The sequence below is a fragment of the Mustelus asterias genome, chromosome 18, assembly GCF_964213995.1.
Source record: "Mustelus asterias chromosome 18, sMusAst1.hap1.1, whole genome shotgun sequence".
NCBI lineage: Eukaryota > Metazoa > Chordata > Chondrichthyes > Carcharhiniformes > Triakidae > Mustelus > Mustelus asterias.
Window position 1 is genome coordinate 88505790 of NC_135818.1, and position 23303 is coordinate 88529092.

A 23303-nucleotide genomic window follows, 5' to 3' on the forward strand; every position below is an offset into this window, starting at 1 on the left:
CAGGGAGAGAGAGAGCGGGGGGGGCGGGGGGGAGAGAGAGCGGGGGGGCAGGGAGAGAGAGAGCGGCGGGGGGGCAGAGTGGGACAGAGCGAGGGGGGGGCAGAGTGGGACAGAGCGGGGGGGGGGGGGCAGAGTGGGACAGAGCGGGGGGGGGACAGAGTGGGACAGAGTGGGACAGAGCTGGGGGGGACAGAGTGGGACAGAACGGGGGGGGGTCAGAGTGGGAGGGGCAGAGTGGGACAGAACGGGGGGCAGGGAGAGAGAGAGCGGGGGGGGGCGGGGGGGAGAGAGAGCGGGGGGGGGGCGGGGGGGAGAGAGAGCGGGGGCAAATTGGGACAGAGATGTTCATTGAGAGATTGACTGGGGTGCTGAGGTGAGAATGGGGTCACAGGTTTCAGACAGGTTTCTCTGGAAGGTGATATTGTGAAGCAGTTTTTACCCGGTCCCTGTCCTGAATCCGGCCAGTGGCTGGGTGAGTAACAATCTTACTGCCATTGGCAGTGGGATGGCCTCCATTTTGTTCAGAAGTGGGAGGTCACAGGAACCAAACCAAAGGCAAAGTTTGTAACAATGTCAATATAAATAGGCATCGGGAAATTCTGTACAGCTGGAGTTTCTGTCAATCTCCCACAGACAGAACCTTCAGAAAGCTTGTTAAAAAACGAGATTGCAGCCAGTGGCCTCTCTGTGCGTCGATGGCTCGGGGGGGGGGGGGGCAGTGTAGAGTGTTGGGGAGGGGGTGCAGAATGAGGGCGCACTGAGAGACCCGCAGGGAGCAGAGCAGGGTGTTGGTGAAGCAATGGGGAGATGGGGGGGGGGGGTGTCATGTTGGTGGTGGGCCATTGGTGTAACGCAGCATGGGGTAGAGGGAGCGGGCAAAGTTGTTTGCCAAGGCACAGTTGTAGTCCTCCTGGCTGAAAGGGATGAGGCAGGCCAGGAGCAGCAACAGGAGGATGAGCAGCTGGAGAGGGAATGCTGCCCACAGTACCCTGGCTAGGAAGGATGGAGCCTTCGACACTCCCCGCACCCCAACTTCTCCAACACTGAGGAGGCAAAAACAAGAAACGCATCAGTCAGTCAGTGAAAATAAATCCCTTCCCCCACCTTCCAGAACCTTCTGTTCACACCCAGAAAGATAAGTACAGAAGGAGGCCATTCAGCCCATTGTGCTGGTGATTGCTCTTTAGTTCCTATTGAATCCCATTCAGTTGTGACCTTCCAGATCACAACATCTCATTCTGTAAAAAAACTTCACCTCTCTGCTCTGCTGTTTTTAAATCAATGTCTCCTGGTTACTGAGCTCCAACAATTTCTCCTTATTTATTCTACCAAGCCCTTTTGAACACTGATTCAAATCTTTTGCTCCCCTGCGCTGAGGACAATCTCAGCAACCCCTGTCCCTCCACATCAATTGCCTCAGAGCTCAATGGACCATTTGCTTTGAGAAGCCACAACACAAGAAGCTCCGGAGCAGCCAGGAGAGAGCTAATCACTTAGTGCAGACTGACAATTCCATCAGCACTGACGGACAGTGACAGAAGTGTGTACTATCTACAAGACACTGCAGCAACTCACCAAGGTTCCTTCAATAGCAGCTTCCAAACCCACAGCTACTTCCATCTGGAAGGACAAGGGCAGCAGATACATGGGAACACCACCACCTGCAAGTTCCCCTCCAAGTCACTCGCCAGCCTGACTTGGAAATATATCACCGTTCCTTCACTGTCGCTGGGTCAAAATCCTGGAGCTCCCTCCCTAACAGCACTGTGGGTGTACCTACATCATCGTGGTGACTACAGCGGTTCAAGGCAGCAGCTTACCACCACTTTTTCAAGGGGCAATTAAGGATGGTAATAAATACTGCCATTGTGGACATTGCCCATGCAATGGAGAGATGTCAAAGGTAAAATTAACCCTTCGACTCTCAGCCAACAAGCTGTTAGTGTCTTGTTCCCAAACCACAGATCAGTGAGCAAGACTTTGAAATGTTGACTGAATTTGTTCTTTAAAGTGTCTCTTTCCTCCTGTATCTACCCCCTTCCTTAGCTTTAGCTTATTCTCTTCTAGAATGCAGCTGAACGAACGAGACACCCCTAAACTCCACCCATACCTGCCCCCTCCCAGTGCCCAGAACCATACCACACCCCCAATGGGTCATGCATTTGCCCTCCCTGTAAAACACATTTACCTCTTCAAGTTGAAACCAGATGCTTTATCCATTTTGACCTCTCCCTGACCCTGTGAAGAATCAAATACAAACATTTGTAACTCAAAACTGAATGGTATTTCCAAGTGAAGGGAATCAAATGTCATCCCCTGGCTGCTGGGATGAATCAGACTTCATGTTGGGGAGAGGCCCCTTCACATAAACCTGATGGTGGGTATCACATAGAAAAGTGACTAACACAATCAAACAACTCGATACGTTTTCCCTTGCTAGGAAGGTGGAAAAAAGCTCTGGCTGGACTTGGCTAGAAAACTCTCAAAGTCCTTCTCCCATTGCCACGAGCTCTTGTCATAACCACACAAAATGAATATGCAATAGAACGAAGGAGAAAAGTCACCTTTCCACAAATAAGATACAAAACAAATAGACGCTGGGACAGTTCATTCCCCTACTGCAGGAAACTCAAACAGGATCTAAATTATTGAGAATTTAACAAGCTCAACCTGACAACATCAGATCAGCGGGCTTTAGGAGAAAATGCAGCAGACCGTACACTTTTATTCTGTCAATTAAAGTGAACTGCATTGGCAATGTAACAGAATTTTCATACACTGAAACCATCGTAACTGCGCAATCCATTTATTGTCTCATGCTTCTTATTTTAACGGGTCCATAAACATATTCTGAATTATAATTATTTGTATCGTCGTCACAATTTGGGACCTGCAACCAAGATGATTATTTAAAAATCAAGGGAGACAGAAAGCAGGAAACTACGGGGCCATTAGCTGAGCATTTGTCATAGGGAGAATGTTAGAAGCCATTATTAAAGATATTACAGCAGGGCACTTGGATAGTTCAAGGTAATCAGGCAAAGTCAACAAGGTTTTGTGAAAGGAACATCATGTTTAACCAATTTGTTGGGAGTTCTTTGAAGGAGTCACCTGTGCTGTGGATAAAGGGGAACCGATGGATGTATTGTACTTAGATTTCCAGTAGACATTTGGTAAAATGCCACATCAAATGTTATTGCAGAAAATAATATATGGGCACAGGTTGGCTAGCTAACAGAAATAGAGAATAGGCATAAATGGGTCATTTTTCAGTTGGCAGGATACAATGAGTGGTGTTGCAGCTGTATAAGGTGCTGTTGAGGCCACATCTGGAGTACTGTGTACAGTTTTGATCTCCTTACTTGAGAAAGGATATACTGGCACTGGAGGGGGTGCAGAGGAGATTCACTAGGTTGATTCCGGAGTTGAGAGGGTTGGCTTATGAGGAGAGACTGAGTAGACTGGGGCGATACTCATTGGAATTTAGAAGAGTGAGGGGGGGATCTTATAGAAACATATAAGATTATGAAGGGAATAGATAAGATAGAAGCAGGGAGCTTGTTTCCACTGGTGGGTGAAACTAGAACTAGGGGGCATGGCCTCAAAATAAGGGGGAGCAGATTTAGGACTGAGTTGAGGAGGAACTTCTTCACCCAAAGGGTTGTGAATCTGTGGAATTCCCTGCCCAGTGAAGCAGTTGAGGCTACCTCATTGAATGTTTTTAAGGCAAGGATAGATACATTTTTGAACAGTAAAGGGATTAAGGGTTATGGTGAGCGGGCGGGTAAGTGGCGCTGAGTCCACGAAAAGATCTTATTGAATGGCGGAGCAGGCTCCAGAGGCCTCATGGCTTACTCCTGCTCCTAGTTCTTATGTTCTGTTCTTATCAGTGCTGGGGCCTCAACATTACAATTTATATAAATGACTTGGATAAAGGGATTGAAGGTCTGGTTGCTAAATTTGCTGATGACACAAAGGTCGGTTACAAAGTAAGTTATGAAGTAGGTGTAAGAAGGTGACAAAAAGATATAAAGAGGCTAAGTAAGTGGGCAAAGATGTGGAAAATGGAGTATAATGTGGGAAAATGTGAAATTGTCCATTTTGTCAGGAAGAATAAAAAAAACTATCTAAATGGTGAGATTGCAGAGCTGTGGGATACAGAGGAATCTCGGTATCCTAGTGCACGAATCAAAAGGTCAGCATGCAGGTACAGCAAATAATTAGGAAAGCTAATAGAATGTTATCACTTATCCCAAAGGCAATTGATTAATAAAGTAGGGAGGTTATGCTTCAGTTCTACAGAGCACTATTGAGACCACATTTGGAGTACTGTGTACCATTTTGGTCACCTTTATTTAAGGAAGGATGCAGATGCATTGGATGCAGTTCAGAGATTGTTTACCAAATTGATATCTGGAATGGGCAGGTTGTATTATGAGGAAAGATTGGACAGGCTGGGCTTCTATTCACTGGAGTTTAGAGGCATAAGAGGCGAATTGATTGGAACATATATGATCCTGAGGGGTATTGACAGGGTAGATGTGGAGAGGATGTTTCCACTTGTGGGAGAATCTAGAACTAAATGTCAGTGTTTAAAAATTGATCATGGGGACAAGGTGAATTTTTCTGTCGGAGGGTGGTGAGTCTTTGGAACTCCTCCTGAACGGGCAGTGGAAGCAGAGTCTTCAGAGCATTTGTAAGGCAGAGTTGGATAGATTCTCAGTGAGGAAGGGGGTGAAAGATTATTGGGTGTGGACTGGATGTAGATTTGAGGTTACTATCAGATCAACAGTGATTTCATTAAATGGCAGAGAAGGCTCGAGGGACCAACCGGCCTACTCCTTGTTCATATGTAACCAACTATCATTCTACCACTGAATAAAAGCAAATTACTGCGGTTGCTGGAATCTGAAACCAAAAGAGAAAATTTGACAAAGGGTCATCTGGACTCGAAATGTCAGCTCTTTTCACTCCTTACAGATGCTGCCAGACCTGCTGAGATTTTCCAGCATTTTCTCTTTTGGTTTCATTCTACCAAACAGGATGACCATACAGCATGAAGTTAGATACAGAGTAAAGCTCCCTCTACACTGTCCCCATCAAACACTCCAAGGACAGGTACAGCACGGGGTTAGATACAGAGTAAAGCTCCCTCTACACTGTCCCCCATCAAACACTCCAAGGACAGGTACAGCACGGGGTTAGATACAGGGTATATTGGAATAGTGTAGGTTAGATGGCTAAAGGACTGGTGCAAGAGGGAGGGTTTTAAATTCATAGATAACTGGGAAATCTTCAAGTCAGGATGGCAACTGTACAGAAAGGATGGGTTACACCTTAACTGGAAGGGAGCAAATATCCTGGCTGGGAGTTTTGCTAGAGTGTTTCGGCAGGATTTAAACTAGTGTGGTGGGGGGTGGGGAACAAAACAGTAGGTCAGTAAATACTGAGGCTGGGGTTGAGCTGGGGGCCAGGGCAAGGCTAGCTAAGAAGAGGAGCACTCTGGAGGAGGATGACCTGAGTGGGCCTGGAGTGCATCTGCTTCAATGCGAGGAGCGTAACGGGTAAAACAGACGAACTTAGGGCCTTAATGCTTATGCGGAATTTGGATGTGGTTGCGGTGACGGAAACTTGGTTAAAAGGACAGGACTGGCAGCTGAATATTCCGGGGTATAAGTGTTTTAGGCGAGACAGAGGAGGGGCTAAAAAAAGTGGGGGAGTAGCGATATTAGTTAAGGAGCATATTACCGCGGTGCAGAGGGTAGACAACTTAGAGGGGTCATGTATTGAGTCACTGTGGGTGGAACTCAGAAACAGGAAGGGTGCAGTCACTATGCTGGGGGTGTACTACAGACCACCCAACAGCCCACGGGAAGTGGAGGAAAGGATATGTCAGGAGATTCTGGATAGGTGCAGAAAAAATAGGGTTGTTGTAGTGGGGGACTTTAATTTCCCTGCCACAGACTGGAAAGTGCTTAGAGCTGGGGGTCCGGACGGGGAGGAATTTGTAAAATGCGTACTGGAAGGTTCTTTGGAACAGTATGTAGATAGCCCGACTAGAGAGGGGGCTATACTGGACCTAGTTCTGGGAAATGAGCCCGGTCAGGTCGTCAAAGTTTCGGTAGGGAAACATGTGGCAAATAGTGACCACAACTCTGTTAACTTTAGGATAGTAATGGACAAGGATGAGTGCTGTCCTACGGGCAGGGTGCTAAATTGGGGGAAGGCTAACTATAGCCGGATTAGGCAGGAATTGGTGGATGTTGATTGGGAGAGGATGTTCGAGGGAAAGTCCGCGTCTGGCATGTGGGAGTCTTTTAAGGAACTATTGATAAGGCTGCAGGATAGGCATGTGCCTGTAAAAAGGAAAGATAGGAAAGGTAGGATTCGAGAGTCGTGGATAACCAGGGAAATTGAGGATCTGATTAAAATGAAAAGGGAGGCGTACGTTAAGTCCAGGCAACAGAAAACAGATGGAACTCTGGAGGAATACAGAGAGAGTAGGAAAGAACTCAAAGGGGGAGTTAGAAGGGCAAAAAGAGGTCACGAGATGTTCTTGGCAGGCAGGATTAAGGAGAATCCTAAGGCATTCTATTCATACGTTAGGAACAAAAGAGTTGTCAGGGAGAAAATCGGACCTCTCAGGGACAAAGGAGGGGAATTATGCTTAGAACCCAAGGGAATAGGGGAGATCCTAAATGAATACTTTGCATCGGTATTCACGAAGGAGAGGGGCGTGTTAACCGGGAGTGTCTCAGAGGGAGGTGTTGACCCGTTAGAGAAAATCTCCATTACAAGAGAGGAAGTATTAGGTTTTTTAGGGAACATTAAAACTGACAAAGCCCCAGGGCCTGATGGCATCTATCCTCGACTGCTCAGGGAGACGAGAGATGAAATTGCTGGGCCTCTGACGGAAACCTTTGTTGCTTCTTTGGACACGGGTGAGGTCCCTGAGGATTGGAGGATAGCGAATGTGGTCCCGTTGTTTAAGAAGGGTAGCAGGGATAACCCAGGAAATTATAGGCCGGTGAGCTTAACGTCCGTGGTAGGGAAGTTGTCGGAGAGGATTCTTAGAGACAGGATGTATGTGCATTTAGAACGGAACAATCTCATTAGTGACAGACAGCATGGTTTTGTAAGAGGGAGGTCGTGCCTTACAAATTTGGTGGAGTTTTTTGAGGAAGTGACAAAAACGGTTGATGAAGGAAGGGCCATGGATGTCATCTATATGGATTTCAGTAAGGCATTTGACAAAGTCCCACATGGCAGGTTGGTTAAGAAGGTTAAGGCTCATGGGATACAAGGAGAACTGGCTTGGCCATAGGAGACAGAGGGTAGTGGTCGAAGGGTCTTTTTCCGGCTGGAGGTCTGTGACCAGTGGTGTTCCGCAGGGCTCTGTACTGGGACCTCTGCTATTTGTGATATATATAAATGATTTGGAAGAAGGTGTAACTGGTGTAATCAGCAAGTTTGCGGATGACACGAAGATGGCTGGACTTGCGGATAGCGAAGAGCATTGTCGGGCAGGATATAGATAGGCTGGAAAATTGGGCGGAGAGGTGGCAGATGGAGTTTAATCCGGATAAATGCGAAGTGATTCATTTTGGAAGAAATAATGTAGGGAGGAGTTATGCAATAAAAGGCAGAGTCATCAGGAGTATAGAAACACAGAGGGACCGAGGTGTGAAAGTCCACAAATCCTTGAAGGTGGCAACACAGGTGGAGAAGGTGGTGAAGAAGGCATATGGTATGCTTGCCTTTATAGGACGGGGTATAGAGTATAAAAGCTGGAGTCTGATGATGCAGCTGTATAGAACGCTGGTAAGGCCACATTTGGAGTACTGCGTCCAGTTCTGGTCGCCGCACTACCAGAAGGACGTGGAGACGTTAGAGAGAGTGCAGAGAAGGTTTACCAGGATGTTGCCTGGTATGGAGGGTCTTGGCTATGAGGAGAGATTGGGTAAACTGGGGTTGTTCTCCCTGGAAAGACGGAGAATAAGGGGAGATCTAATAGAGGTGTACAAGATTATGAAGGGTATAGATAGGGTGAACAGTGGGAAGCTTTTTCTCAGGTCGGAGGTGACGATCACGAGGGGTCACGGGCTCAAGGTGAGAGGGGCGAAGTATAACTCAGATATTAGAGTGATGTTTTTTACACAGAGGGCGGTGGGGGCCTGGAATGCGCTGCCAAGTAGGGTGGTGGAGGCTGGCACGCTGACATCGTTTAAGACTTACCTGGATAGTCACATGAGCAGCCTGGGAATGGAGGGATACAAACGATTGGTCTAGTTGGACCAAGGAGCGGCACAGGCTTGGAGGGCCGAAGGGCCAGTTTCCTGTGCTGTACTGTTCTTTGTTCTTTGTTAACACCAGGTTAAAATCCAACAGGTTTATTTGGTAGCAAAAGCCACTAGCTTTCAGAGCACTGCTCCTTCATCAGGTGAGGGGGATTTCAGTTCACAAACAGGGCATATAAAGACACAAACTCAATTTACAAAATAGTGGTTGGAATGCGAGTCTTTACAGGTAATCAAGTCTTAAAGGTACAGACAATGTGAGTGGAGAGAGGGTTAAGCACAGGTTAAAGAGATGTGTATTGTCTCCAGCCTGGACTGTTAGTGAGATTTTGCAAGCCCAGGCAAGTTGTGGGGGTTACAGATAATGTGACATGAACCCAAGATTCCGGTTGAGGCCGTCCTCATGTGTGCGGAACTTGGCTATCAGTCTCTGCTCAGCGACTCTGCGCTGTCGTGTGTCGTGAAGGCCGCCTTGGTGAACGCTTACCCGAAGATCAGAGGCTGAATGCCCATGACCGCTGAAGAGTTCAGGAAGCGAACACTCTTGCCTGGTGATTGTCGAGCGGTGTTCATTCATCCGTTGTCGTAGCGCCTGCATGGTCTCCCCAATGTTGCATGCCCCGGGACATCCTTTCCTGCAGGTACAGCGACAAAGGGTATTCTGTCCGCCGTGTCCTGTGTTTGTCATCTGAGGAGGTCGGTGCGGTTTTTCGCTGTGACGCATCGGAACTGTTGATCGATGAGTCAAGCGCCATATCGTGTTCTTATGAGGGCATCTTTCAGGAGGTGTCTGTTGCGATCCTCCTCATCCGAGCAGATCCTGTGTATACAGAGGGCCTGTCCGTAGGCGAAAAACTGCACCGACCTCCTCAGAAGACAAACACGGGACACAGTGGACAGAGTACCCTTCGTCGTCCAGTACTTCCCCGGAGCGGAGAAGCTACGGCATCTCCTCTGGAGCCTTCAACATGTCATCGATGAAGACGAACATCTCGCCAAGGCCATCCCCACACCCCCACTTCTTGCCTTCAAACAACCGCACAACCTCAAACAGACCATTGTCCGCAGCAAACTACCCAGCCTTCAGGAGAACAGTGACCACGACACCACACAACCCTGCCACAGCAACCTCTGCAAGACGTGCCGGATCATCGACACGGATGCCATCATCTCTCGTGAGAACACCATCTACCAGGTACACGGTACATGCACTTGCAACTCGGCCAACGTTGTCTACCTGATACGCTGCAGGAAAGGGTGTCCCGAGGCATGGTACACTGGGGAGACCATGCAGACGCTGCGACAACGGATGAATGAACACCGCTCAACAATCACCAGGCAAGAGCGTTTTCTTCCTGCTGGGGAACACTTCAGCAGTCACAAGCATTCGGCCTCTGATCATCGGGTAAGCGTTCTCCAAGACGGCCTTCATGACACACGACAGCGCAGAGTCGCTGAGCAGAGACTGATAGCCAAGTTCCGCACACATGAGGACGGCCTCAACCGGGATCTTGGGTTTATGTCACATTATCTGTAACCCCACGACTTGCCTGGGCTTGCAGAATCTCACGAACTGTCCTGGCTGGAGACAATATACATCCCTTTAACCTGCGCTTAACGCTCTCTCCACTCACCTTGTCTGTACCTTTAAGACTTGATTACCTGTAAAGACTCGCATTCCAACCATTATTTTGTAAATTGAGTTTGTGTCTTTATATGCCCGGTTTGTGAACAGAACTCCCACTCACCTGATGAAGGGGCAGTGCTCCGAAAGCTTGTGGCTTGTACTACCAAATAAACTTGTTGGACTTTAACCTGGTGTTGTGAGACTTCTTACTGTGTTTACCCCAGTCCAATGCCAGCATCTCCACATCATGCCCATCAAACACTCCCACGACAGGTACAGCACGGGGTGAGATACAGAGTAAAGCTCCCTCTACACTGTCCCTGTCAAACACTCCCAGGACAGGTACAGCACGGGGTTAGGTACAGAGTAAAGCTCCCTCTACACTGTCCCCATCAAACACTCCCAGGACAGGTACAGCACGGGGTTAGGTACAGAGTAAAGCTCCCTCTACACTGTCCCCATCAAACACTCCCAGGACAGGTACAGCACGGGGTTAGGTACAGAGTAAAGCTCCCTCTACACTGTCCCCATCAAACACTCCCAGGACAGGTACAGCACGGGGTTAGGTACAGAGTAAAGCTCCCTCTACACTGTCCCCATCAAACACTCCCAGGACAGGTACAGCACGGGGTTAGGTACAGAGTAAAGCTCCTGCTACACTGTCATTTTTCAGAAGGTGTCCTCCCTAATCTCCTTCCCAACATTTATCCCTGAATCAAAATCATGAACCGAGTTTCTAATAATTTTGAAATGTTGCAGATGCTGCAAATCTGGGATAAAGCTAAAACTGCCAGAAATATCAGCAAACCTGGCAGTGTGCCTGTGGACACAGAAACACAGCGAACATTTCAGGTCAATAACCTTTCTGTTTCTCTCTCTACAGATGTTGTGTTTCCAGTATTAAATGTTTCTATATCACTAAAACAGCTGAATTGCTCATTTATCTCTGTGAAAACACTGGGATCTTGCTCCAATATTACAGTCTGACTGTTCAGGGAGCCTGTATCTAACACTTACCACAAGCTGTCGGAGGGGTGTACTGCACCTTGGAACTGTGGAGAATTCCAATTCATCAACAGAGATCATGGAGTCCGTGTCCTGAACAGAGAAAGTCAAATGAGAATGGGAACAAATTCAACAAACTTCACATCACCATCTTCCTGCAACTCCTGGGATTCCTGAGGACCCGGCCCCACTTTGCTAACGTACTCCACAGGAGAACAGCCCTCACCAGGAACATGTCAGTAAATCTGTCACTCACTCACACGGAGACTGTGTCAGTAACTCTCTGTCACTCACTCACACGGAGAGTGTGTCAGTAACTCTGTCACTCACTCACACGGAGAGTGTGTCAGTAACTCTGTCACTCACTCACACGGAGAGTGTGTCAGTAACTCTCTGTCACTCTCACACATGGAGAGTGTGTCAGTAACTCTATGTCACTCTCACTCACATGGAGTGTGTCAGTAACTCTCTGTCACTCTCACTCACACGGAGAGTGTGTCAGTAACTCTGTCACTCACTCACACGGAGAGTGTGTCAGTAATTCTCTGTCACTCTCACTCACATGGAGAGTGTGTCAGTAACTCTCTGTCACTCACTCACATGGAGAGTGTGTCAGTAACTCTCTGTCACTCTCACTCACATGGAGAGTGTGTCAGTAACTCTCTGTCACTCACTCACATGGAGAGTGTGTCAGTAACTCTCTGTCACTCTCACTCACATGGAGACTGTGTCAGTAACTCTCTGTCACTCACTCACACGGAGAGTGTGTCAGTAACTCTGTCACTCACTCACACGGAGAGTGTGTCAGTAACTCTGTCACTCACTCACACGGAGAGTGTGTCAGTAACTCTCTGTCACTCTCACACATGGAGAGTGTGTCAGTAACTCTATGTCACTCTCACTCACATGGAGTGTGTCAGTAACTCTCTGTCACTCTCACTCACACGGAGAGTGTGTCAGTAACTCTGTCACTCACTCACACGGAGAGTGTGTCAGTAATTCTCTGTCACTCTCACTCACATGGAGAGTGTGTCAGTAACTCTCTGTCACTCACTCACATGGAGAGTGTGTCAGTAACTCTCTGTCACTCTCACTCACATGGAGAGTGTGTCAGTAACTCTCTGTCACACACTCACATGGAGAGTGTGTCAGTAACTCTCTGTCACACACTCACACGGAGAGTGTCAGTAACTCTGTCACTCACTCACACGGAGAGTGTGTCAGTAACTCTCTGTCACTCACTCACACGGAGAGTGTCAGTAACTCTGTCACTCATTCACACGGAGAGTGTGTCAGTAACTCTCTGTCACACACTCACACGGAGAGTGTCAGTAACTCTGTCACTCACTCACACGGAGAGTGTGTCAGTAACTCTCTGTCACTCTCACTCACTCACACAGAGCGTCAGTAACTCTGCCGGAACATGAGGCTCCCAGTGATTAAGGAGTATTCATGAATACTGTTTGTGTGTGTCCAAAGTCACATGAACAATTCCCCCACCCTGGATCCCAAGCTGGCCACATCAACATCCTGTTGCTTACAGCATCATGGCTAAAGAAATAGTCTCACTCTGAAACCTTCCCTTCATATTCTGACCCTGTGGTCCCAGCCTGTGATCTGAAACTGCTCGATAATTTCTGGCAAATCTCTGCATACCTTAGCAATATGTTCCATTTCTATCGGATGCGTAACCTTGATCCAAAATATCCACTTTCCATGAAGTACATTATTTGTTTGATTGTATATAATGACAACAGTTTTTAGATAGTGTATAATTCCTCAACTGATCTCAGCTTTGTGAAGCGTTTGATGACAGATTCCTCCAACAACACAGACTCTGCCCACCTATCTCCTCCGCACTTCCTCCAGGATTCAAAAGCCCTGAAATACCCCCCACTAATATCACTGCCCAGTTACCGCGCCCCCCTCACCCACTACCACATCGACGTTGACACGTGTGGAACCTGTGGCAGCCTCACCAGCCAGACTCCGAGCTCCGTGCCGGATTCCCAGCCCTGGTTCACTCACCAGCCTCTCATTCACTGTCTGCAAACTGGCCGCAGTCTCTCCGAGCAGCAGCTTCAACTTATTCCCGATCACGTGCACCTTCTCCTTGGATTCAGCACATTCAGCTCCCTCTCCGCTCTCCAGAAGCTGCCTGGAGATTAGCTGCAGCTGGTTTACCTGGGGCTGCTTCTCCAACATCTCTGCTTCCAGACTCTGCAACCAAACATTCCCATCGTCCTGTTAGAGCTCTCAGGTACCTGTTCATTACTGCAATGTGTGTGAGAACAGCACTGAGAAGGCAGTGGGATTAGTGTGGGATTGAGATAGGACTATGGAGAGAGAGCGGGGCAATGGCATTAGTTTGGGATTGAGACAGGGCCATGGGGAGACAGCGGGGCAGTGGGATTAGTGTGGGATTGAGACAGGGCTATGGGGAGAGAGCAGGGCAGTGGGATTAGTGTGGGATTGAGACAGGGCTATGAGGAGTGGGATTAGTTTGGGATTGATACAGGGCTGTGGAGACAGAATGGGGCAATGCCATTAGTTTGGGATTGATACAGGGCTGTGGGGAGTGAGCGGGGCAGTGGGATTAGTTTGGGGAATGATATAGGGTATGAGGAGAGAGCGGGGCAGTGGGATTAGTTTGAGGATTAATACAGGGCTATGGGGAGAGAGCAGGCAGTGGGATTAGGTTGGGATTGATACAGGGCTGTGGGGAGTGAGCGGGGCAGTGGGATTAGTTTGGGGAATGATATAGGGATATGAGGAGAGAGCGGGGCAGTGGGATTAGTTTGAGGATTAATACAGGGCTATGGGGAGAGAGCGGCGCAGTGGGATTAGTTTGGTTATTGATACAGGGCTATGGGGAGAGAGCGGGTAGTGGGATTAGGTTGGGATTGATACAAGACTATGCGGAGAGAGCAGGGCAGTGGGTTTAGTTTGGGATTGATACAGGACTATGGGGAGAGAGCGGGGCAGTGGGATTAGTTTGGGATTGATACAGGGCTATGGGGAGAGAGCGGGCAGTGGGATTAGTTTGGGATTGATACAGGGCTATGGGGAGCGAGCGGGGCAGTGGGGTTAGTTTGGGATTGATACAGGGCTATGGGGAGCGAGCGGGGCAGTGGGATTAGTTTGGGATTGATACAGGGCTATGGGGAGCGAGCGGGGCAGTGGGATTAGTTTGGGATTGATACAGGGCTATGGGGAGCGAGCGGGGCAGTGGGATTAGTTTGGGATTGATACAGGGCTATGGGGAGCGAGCGGGGCAGTGGGATTAGTTTGGGATTGATTCAGAGCTATGAAGGTGAGGCATGGCTTGTGACGTTGCTAAATTAGCAACTGCCATTGCTTTTTAAATTTATTCATGTGGAACCAGCAATTATTGTCCATCCCTAATTGCCCTTGAACAGAGGGGCTTGCTCAGCCATTTTAAGAATCAACTACATTGCTGTGGATTAGAAGTCACATGTTGGCCAGACCAAGTAAGGGCATTAGTGAACCAGATGGGTTTTTAGGAGAATTGACAATGGTTTAATGGTCATCATTACACTTTTAGTTCCAGATTTTTATTGAATTCAAATTTCACCATCTGCTGTGGTGGGATTCGAACCCAGGTCCCCAAAGTCTCTGGATTATTAGTCTAGTGACAATACCGTTGCACCATCCCTCGCTTACCATTAGCTCTTTGTGATGCTGTGTCAGAGTCTGCAGACTTAGTCCGGGTTTACTGAGTTGTACCAGTCCACACCGCCTCTCACAGTTGGCCAACCACATCAGCAGTGAATGTGTGGTATGTTGGAAATCCTGCAGCCGGAAGATGAAAATACACTCAGTGAGGTGAAAGGCAGCGCAGTGAGGCTTTACCTGTTTACTCTGGGACCAGTGAGATATTCAGACCTGGAGGATAATCTTGAATCACCAGTCTGGGGCTTGTTGGCTTCAGCTCCGCTCTGCTGGATAGAGACACATCCAGACTTTCCTCCAGAGACTCTCAAAGCAGGGTAAGCTTCCAGCATTAACAGCAGAAAATCGCGCCTTTCAAATCGAGCAACTAGGATTGAGGGGAGGGAAGGATTGGATAAGGAGTGATTCTGTAAACGGAGCAGGTTCTCACTGGGGTGGAGGAGGTTGAGAGGTGACCTGATTGCATTCGAGAGAGACTGGACAATGTTAACCGAGACCAACCGTTTCACCTTGTCCAGGACTGGAGAATCAGAGGATGGTTGGAGAGAGGAAATTGAAGACTAAACTGAGGAAACAATGTGTGTGAGTGAGTGGACAATCTCTGGAACAGGCTTCCAGGGAGATGGTGGGAGTAGATTCATTGTAAGGCCAATTGGACAGATTTCTTTTGGAAAGTGACATTTTGAGAGTGATTTGAGACGTTGTGTGTGAGTGGGGCATGTTTGAGGGAGCAGGTGGCTTTGTGCTGGGGTGGGGTGGCACAGCTGAGGCTGCACCTGGAAAATGAAGACCCCAGCAAGGTGGGTGGTGGGGGCTGGGTGAGGACGGGCAGTGCCATTGCTGCCAAAAGGGAATGTTCCTCTGCTGGAGCCTGCCAGGAGGGTCACTGTTTAAAAATTAGGGGTCATTCATTTAACACGAAGATGAGAATTATTTTTCTCTCAAGGCCATGAGTGTCTGGAACTCTCTCAAAATAAAGTAAGTAAAGTTTAAAGTAAAGTTTATTTATTAGTCACAAGTAGATTTACATTTACTGTGAAAATCCCCTAGTCGCCACACTCCGGCGCCTGTTCGGGTACACTGAGGGAGAATTTAGCATGGCCAATGCACCCTAACCAGCACGTCTTTCAGGCTGTGGGAAGAAACCCACGCAGACATGGGGAGAATGTGCAAATTCCACACAGACAGTGACCCGAGCCAGGAATCGAACCCAGGTCCCTGGCTCTGTGAGGCAGCAATGCGAACCACTGTGCCACCGTGCCACCCTTCCTCAGAAGACAGTGGAAGCAGAGTCTTTGAATATTTTTAAGGCAGAGTGAGGTAGATTCCTGAATAACCAGGGACTGAAAGGTTATTGGGATCGGCAGGAATGTGGGACTGAGGTTACAATCAGATCAGCCATGCCCTTATTGAATGGCGGAGCAAGCTCGAGGGGCCGAGTGGCCCACCGCTGCTGCTAACGTCTATGTTTGTATAACAGGGTTTACCCAGCGGGCTCCCCACATGATGCAGAGAGCCCCTTTCCCCCATTGGGAAAATGTCACGGCAGCAGAAAGGCATTTGGAATTCCCTGCCAGCCAGCCTGTCCTGGGAGACTGCGGTGTTTGTGTTACAGCCATTGATCGCTCACTCCATTATCACTGAATCGTGTGACATCAGGATGGCCAATAGCCAAGCTGAGGGATCGCGATCATTCCTCTTCCAGCTGTTGCTGAGTTCTTCATTCCCACTGCATCATTTTTAATCCAATCTCTGACTGCAATTTTTAACATCAAAGGGAGATTTCTTTTATTGCTTCACTTTGTTTTTACAAACAATTGAATTGCAATGTCCTCTTGTCCCACAATCAAACACAGTAACATTCCCACAGAGCTGCATCACACAGACAGCACATGAGATAATGACCAGATAATCATGAGGGAGGAATGTTGGCCAGAGTGGCTGCCTTGCTGTTTTCCAATAAAACCAGGAATCTGTTGCAAACATTGTCGACATTCAGCGCAAATCAATTTGTATCAACTGTCAGCACCAATCACACTGTCCCAGGCTCAACAAGGCTGCTTCCGACCGGAATCGAAGCAGAATTCTCCCACCCAGAATTCTATCCCTTTCACTCCATTGGAATCCCCTCCCTATCACTTTCCCTCCATTTGAGTCCACTCCCTATCCCGTTCCCTCCATTCGACTCCACTCCCTATCCCTTTCCCACCATTCGAGTCCACTCCCTATCTGTTCCCTCCATTCAAGTCCACTCCCTATCTGTTCCCTCCATTGGAGTTCACTCCCTATCTGTTCCCTCCATTTGAGTTCACTCCCATTCTGTTCCCTCCATTTGAGTCCACTCCCTATCTGTTCCCTCCATTGGAGTTCACTCCCTATCTCTTTCACTCGTCCCTACTCAAGTAGGACGGCACGGTGGCACAGTGGTTAGCGCTGCTCCCTCACAGCACCAGGGACCTGGGTTCGATTCCCGATCTGGCGCTGGCGTGTGGCGACTATGGGAATTTCACAGTAACTTCATTGCAGTGTTAATGTAAGCCTTACTTGTGACTAATAAATAAATAAACTTTAAACAATGATCAATGCCTATTTGCCCCAGATTGCTGACACTACATTGGGGGGCACAGTTTGTAGTCCAAACAGACACTGTTAGCTGACACCACGTTTTGGGTGGTGGGTATCACAGCTCCTCTTACCTGATTGTGGATCAGGGTAGTCTGTAAGGATGTTCGCCAATGCTCCAATCTCTGTGCTGCCTTGTTCCAGTTCCCATTCACCTGGTGCAGTTTCTGCTGTAACTCCTGGGCCTCAACACTGTCTGTCTGAAGGAACTCTCGACTGCTTAGGTTCGCAGAGATAACCAGTGCCTTGTACTTGTCAAGCTCCTTCTGAATGCCCTGTCGAAACAAGAGGCAGAGGTATTTTCACACACGCACAGTCACCATTCAGAGTCTGCTCTGATCCAGAATTCCCTGCAATTAAAGATTAATCCCCAGGAATGTCCCAAGCGTAACCCCAGAGAAATATCAGAGCGGCATCAAAACACAACAAATAGGAATAGGAGTAGGCCATTCAGCCCCTCCAGCCTGTGCTACTGTTCAATAATGGTCTGATTGTGGCTTTACTTTCACTTTCCTGTCTGTTCCTCATGACCCCCTCTCCCTTGTCAATCAAAAATCTGTCTAACTCAAGCCTGGACATATGCAAAGCTCAATTTAATTAACAGGAATTAGTTTTTATTTCCTTTGTACATTTTCATTAATTGTAAAAATATCAGAATGGTAAAACTGCCGTATGATTGACAGCCGAGAATCAGCCAATAAGTGACAGCCTCTGCTTTGTGGGTGGGACACTGAAGATGGTCTTACTGAGCAACCAATGACAGGGGGGTGGGGGTGGGGCTTATTAACAGTGGATTTTTAATCTTTGAGTAAGTATTTTGGATCTGAGATCCTGTCCAAACATGTATCTTATTGATCCCTAACTGGATCTCAGCAAACATGTGGGAAATTGTTCAGGATCACACTCAGAGGAGGAGTGGGTAACAGTTCCATTGAATCAATCTACGCCTCACCCCCAGGCCTCAGACACTTACTTGCAGACTCCGCAGATTTTCCTCAATGGTGCGAAGCCCAGTTGATGGCTCCAGTTCCAGAGGCTGATTCAACGTCGGCTCAATCCGGGACAACCAGGCGGAGATATCGTCAAGGTCAGAGTTCAGCTGCTGCCATTGCTGCAGGTTCTGCTTAATAAGGAGCTCCTCACTGAGAGCCTGGGCATGGAACAGATCCCAGCGCTCAATCCCTGCACACAATAGCACAGTGTCAGCACACACTGTCAGCACACAGTATCAGCGCGCAGTGTCAGCACACAGTATCAGCACGCAGTGTCAGCACACAGTATCAGCGCGCAGTGTCAGCACGCAGTATCAGCACACAGTGTCAGCACGCACTGTCAGCACACAGTATCAGCGCACAGTGTCAGCGCGCACTGTCAGCACACAGTATCAGCGCGCACTGTCAGCACACAGTATCAGCACGCAGTGTCAGCACACAGTATCAGCGCGCAGTGTCAGCACACAGTATCAGCACGCAGTATCAGCGCGCACTGTCAGCACACAGTATCAGCGCGCACTGTCAGCACACAGTATCAGCGCGCACTGTCAGCACACAGTATCAGCGCGCACTGTCAGCACACAGTATCAGCGCGCACTGTCAGCACACAGTATCAGCACGCAGTGTCAGCACACAGTATCAGCACGCACTGTCAGCACACAGTATCAGCACGCAGTATCAGCACACAGTATCAGCACGCAGTATCAGCGCGCACTGTCAGCACACAGTATCAGCGCGCACTGTCAGCACACAGTATCAGCGCACAGTGTCAGCGCGCACTGTCAGCACACAGTATCAGCGCGCACTGTCAGCACACAGTATCAGCACGCAGTGTCAGCACACAGTATCAGCACGCACTGTCAGCACACAGTATCAGCACGCACTGTCAGCACACAGTATCAGCACGCAGTATCAGCGCGCACTGTCAGCACACAGTATCAGCGCGCAGTGTCAGCGCGCACTGTCAGCACACACTGCAACCACAAACAAACCACATACAACAGCACTGTCAGCATGTACAGTAACTAAGGACTGTAATCACACACAACAGCAAACTCCCATATATATATAAATGCAAATTGTTGTTCTACAGATCTGAAAGTATTTAATGAGACCCACAGCAGACAGAGAAACTGGCCCAACAATGGGGTGAATCGAGGGTCGAGTTGAATAAACCATTACCCGCTGCTGCATGGTCAGAGTGTGGCAGCTTCAGGCACTCCGCTTGCTGAGACACCTCATCTCTCAGAATGTCTGCTTCCCGCCTCATACTGTTGATGCTTCCAGAACATTCCGACAAGAGCTTGACCTGAAAGAAATGACGCACCTTCATCAGCCCGTTTACAAAGTGAGAGGCAATGCTGGGGAATCAAATCAGTCATTAATATCCCATCAAACACTCCCGGGACAGGTACAGCACGGAGTTAGATACAGAGTAAAGCTCCCTCTATACTGTCCCCATCAAACACTCCCAGGACAGGTACAGCACGGAGTTAGATACAGAGTAAAGCTCCCTCCACACTGTCCCCATCAAACACTCCCAGGACAGGTACAGCATGGGGTTAGATATAGAGTGAAGCTCCCTCTACACGGTCCCCATCAAACACTCCCAGGACAGGTACAGCACGGAGTTAGATACAGAGTAAAGCTCCCTCTATACTGTCCCCATCAAACACTCCCAGGACAGGTACAGCACGGGGTTAGATACAGAGTAAAGCTCCCTCCACACTGTCCCCATCAAACACTCCCAGGACAAGTACAGCATGGGGTTAGATATAGAGTGAAGCTCCCTCTACACGGTCCCCATCAAACACGTGGGGATACACAAGGTCAACACACCCGGCCATCCCATCGTATCGGGCAATGGGATCCTGTGCGAGAACCTCTCCGGCTACGTCGAGGGCATCCTGAAACCCATTGTACAAAGAACCCCCGCTTTTGTCGCGACACTACGGACTTCCTACAGAAACTCAGCACACATGGAGCAGTTGAACCAGGAGCACTCCTCGTCACAATGGATGTCTCGGCACTCTACACCAGCATCCTCCACAACGATGGCATTGCTGCAACTGCCTCAGTACTCAACGCCAACAACTGTCAATCTCCAGATGCAATTTTACAACTCATCTGCTTCATCCTGGACCACAATGTCTTCACCTTCAACAACCAGTTCTTCATCCAGACACACGGAACAGCCATGGGGACCACATTTGCACCTCAATATGCCAATATCTTCATGCACAGGTTCGAACAAGAGCTCTTCACCGCACAGGATCTTCAACCGATGCTATAAACGAGCTACATCGATGACATTTTCTTCCTTTGGACTCATGGTGAACAATGACTGAAACAACTATATGATGACATCAACAAGTTCCATCCCACCATCAGACTCACCATGGACTACTCTCCGGAATTGGTTGCATTCTTGGACACACGCATCTCCATCAAGGACGATCACCTCAGCACTTTACTGTACCGCAAGCCCACGGATAACCTCACGATGGTCCACTTCTCCAGCTTCCACCCTAAACACGTTAAAGAAGCCATCCCCTACGGACACGCCCTCCGTATACACAGGATCGGCTCAGATGAGGAGGATCGCAACAGACACCTCCAGACGCTGAAAGATGCCCTCATAAGAACAGGATATGGCACTTGACTCATCAATCGACAGTTCCGACACGCCACAGTGACAAACCGCACCGACCTCCTCAGAAGACAAACACGGGACACGGCGGACAGAGTACCCTTCGTTGTCCAGTACTTCCCTGGAGCGGAGAAGCTACGACATCTTCTCCAGAGCCTTCAACATGTCATCGATGAAGACGAACATCTCGCCAAGGCCATCCCCACACCCCCACTTCTTGCCTTCAAACAACCACACAACCTCAAACAGACCATTGTCTGCAGCAAACTACCCAGCCTTCAGGAGAACAGTGACCACGACACCACACAACCCTGCCACAGCAACCTCTGCAAGACGTGCCGGATCATCGACATGGATGCCATCATCTCACGTGAGAACACCATCCACCAGGTACATGGTACATACTTTTGCAACTCGGCCAATGTTGTCTACCTGATACGCTGCAGGAAAGGGATGTCCCGAAGCATGGCACATTGGGGAGACCATGCAGACACTACGATAATGGATCAATAAACACCGCTTGACAATCACCAGGCAAGAGTGTTCTCTTCCTGTTGGGGAACACTTCAGCGGTCACGGGCATTCAGTCTCTTCGGGTAAGCGTTCTCCAAGTCGGCCTACACGACAACGCAGAGTCGCTGAGCAGAAACTGGTAGCTAAGTTCCACACACATGAGGATGGCCTCAACCGGGATCTTGGGTTCATGTCACACTATCTGTAACCCCCACGACTTGCCTGGGCTTGCAAAATCTCACTAACTGTCCTGGCTGGAGACAATACACATCTCTTTAACCTGTGCTTAACCCTCTCTCCATTCACATTGTCTGTACCTTTAAGACTTGATTACCTGTAAAGACTCGCATTCTAACCATTATTTTGTAAATTGAGTTTGTGTCTTTATATGCCCTGTTTGTGAACAGAGCTCCCACCTACCTGATGAAGGAGCAGCGCTCTAAAAGCTTGTGGCTTGTACCACCAAATAAACCTGTTGGACTTTAACCTGATGTGAGACTTCTTACTGTGCTTACCCCAGTCCAACGCCGGCATCTCTACATCATGCCCATCAAACACTCCCAGGACAGGTACAGTACAGGGTTAGATACAGAGTAAAGCTCCCTCTACACTGTCCCCATCAAACACTCCCAGGACAGGTACAGCATGGGGTTAGACACAGAGTAAAGCTCCCTCTACACCCTCCCCATCAAACACTCCCATGACAGGTACAGCACGGGGTTAGATACAGAGTAAAGCTCCCTCTACTCTGTCCCCATCAAACACTCCCAGGACCGGTACAGCACGGGGTTAGATACAGAGTAAACCTCACTCTACTCTGTCCCCATCAAACACTCCCAGAATAGGTACAGCACGGGGTTAAATACAGATACAATTTGCTTGTGTTGAATTCACAGTGTATCTGTTGTGTTGTGAGATTAAAGATGCAGTGATGAATGAGGGGTTTTTCAGAAATTGGATTGAAACTTACAAACTCACTTCATATGGGAAAACTGAATTCCCGAAAAGAAATCTGTGCAGAGGGACCATTGGGAATGCCTCATCTCAACACCCATTTCACTTTAGTGTAATGAATACTCTCCTCTTGCCTTGGTGGGTGCAGCTCCAACAACACTCCAGACATTCAACACTATCCCAACGATGTGCGGGTTAGGCAGATTGGCCACGCTAAATTACCCCTTCATGTCCAAAGATGCATAGGTTAAGTGGATTCGCCATGGTAAATGTGGGGGGTTACAGGGATACGACAGGTGGGAGGGCCTGGCTGGGAAGCGCTTTTAGAAAGTTGGTGCAGACTCGATGGCCGAATGGCCTCCTTCTGCACTGTAGGGATTCTGTGGATTCTGATATGGAAATATATTGGCTCTTCCTTCACTGTCACTGGGTCAAAATCCTGGAACTCCCTCCTTAACAGCACTGTGGGTGTACCTGTACCTGTGGATTCTCCCCGTGTCTGCGTGGGTTTCCTCCAGCTGCTCCGGTTTCTTCCCACAGCCCGAAAGACGTGCTGGTTAGGGTGCATCGGCCATGCTAAATTCTCCCTCAGTGTACCCGAATAGGCGCCAGAGTGTGACAACTCGGGGAATTTCACAGTAACTTCATTGCAGTGTTAATTTAAGCCTACTTGTGACAGTAATAAATAAACTTTAAACTTTACACCATGTGGACAGCAGTAGTTCAAGAAGGCAGCTCAGTGCCACCTTCTCAAGGACAATTCGGAATGGGCCTTGCCAGCAACACCCACATCTAAAGAATGTATTAGAAAAGCTGCCCAATTTTTGATCACCAAGCCTGATATTTGGTCTCTGTCACAGTCTCCTAGTACCAGCTGGGTGTCAGAGAGAAAGAGTTTGGTTTTGAGAATAAGGAGGTTCAATGGAAGATAATATCCACCCTTCACAGGT

At 48.6% G+C, this 23303-nt stretch overlaps 1 protein-coding gene across 6 annotated transcripts in view; it reads right to left on the reverse strand.

Annotated features, from left to right (window-relative positions):
• Positions 1-64: 64 nt before the first annotated feature.
• LOC144507345 (nesprin-2-like) overlaps positions 65-23303 on the reverse strand; it is a 316785-nt gene continuing 293546 nt past the window's right edge. For all 6 annotated transcript variants that reach the window (XM_078234517.1, XM_078234521.1, XM_078234520.1 and 3 more), the window contains 8 exons: positions 19419-19545; positions 18218-18426; positions 17319-17519; positions 14614-14742; positions 12958-13149; positions 10942-11022; positions 2189-2238; positions 65-1043 (listed from right to left, as the gene is read on the reverse strand). In XM_078234517.1, coding sequence (XP_078090643.1) covers positions 824-1043; positions 2189-2238; positions 10942-11022; positions 12958-13149; positions 14614-14742; positions 17319-17519; positions 18218-18426; positions 19419-19545 — 1209 coding nt within the window. In that variant the 3' untranslated portion in view covers positions 65-823. The remainder of the gene's footprint in view (positions 1044-2188; positions 2239-10941; positions 11023-12957; positions 13150-14613; positions 14743-17318; positions 17520-18217; positions 18427-19418; positions 19546-23303) is intronic.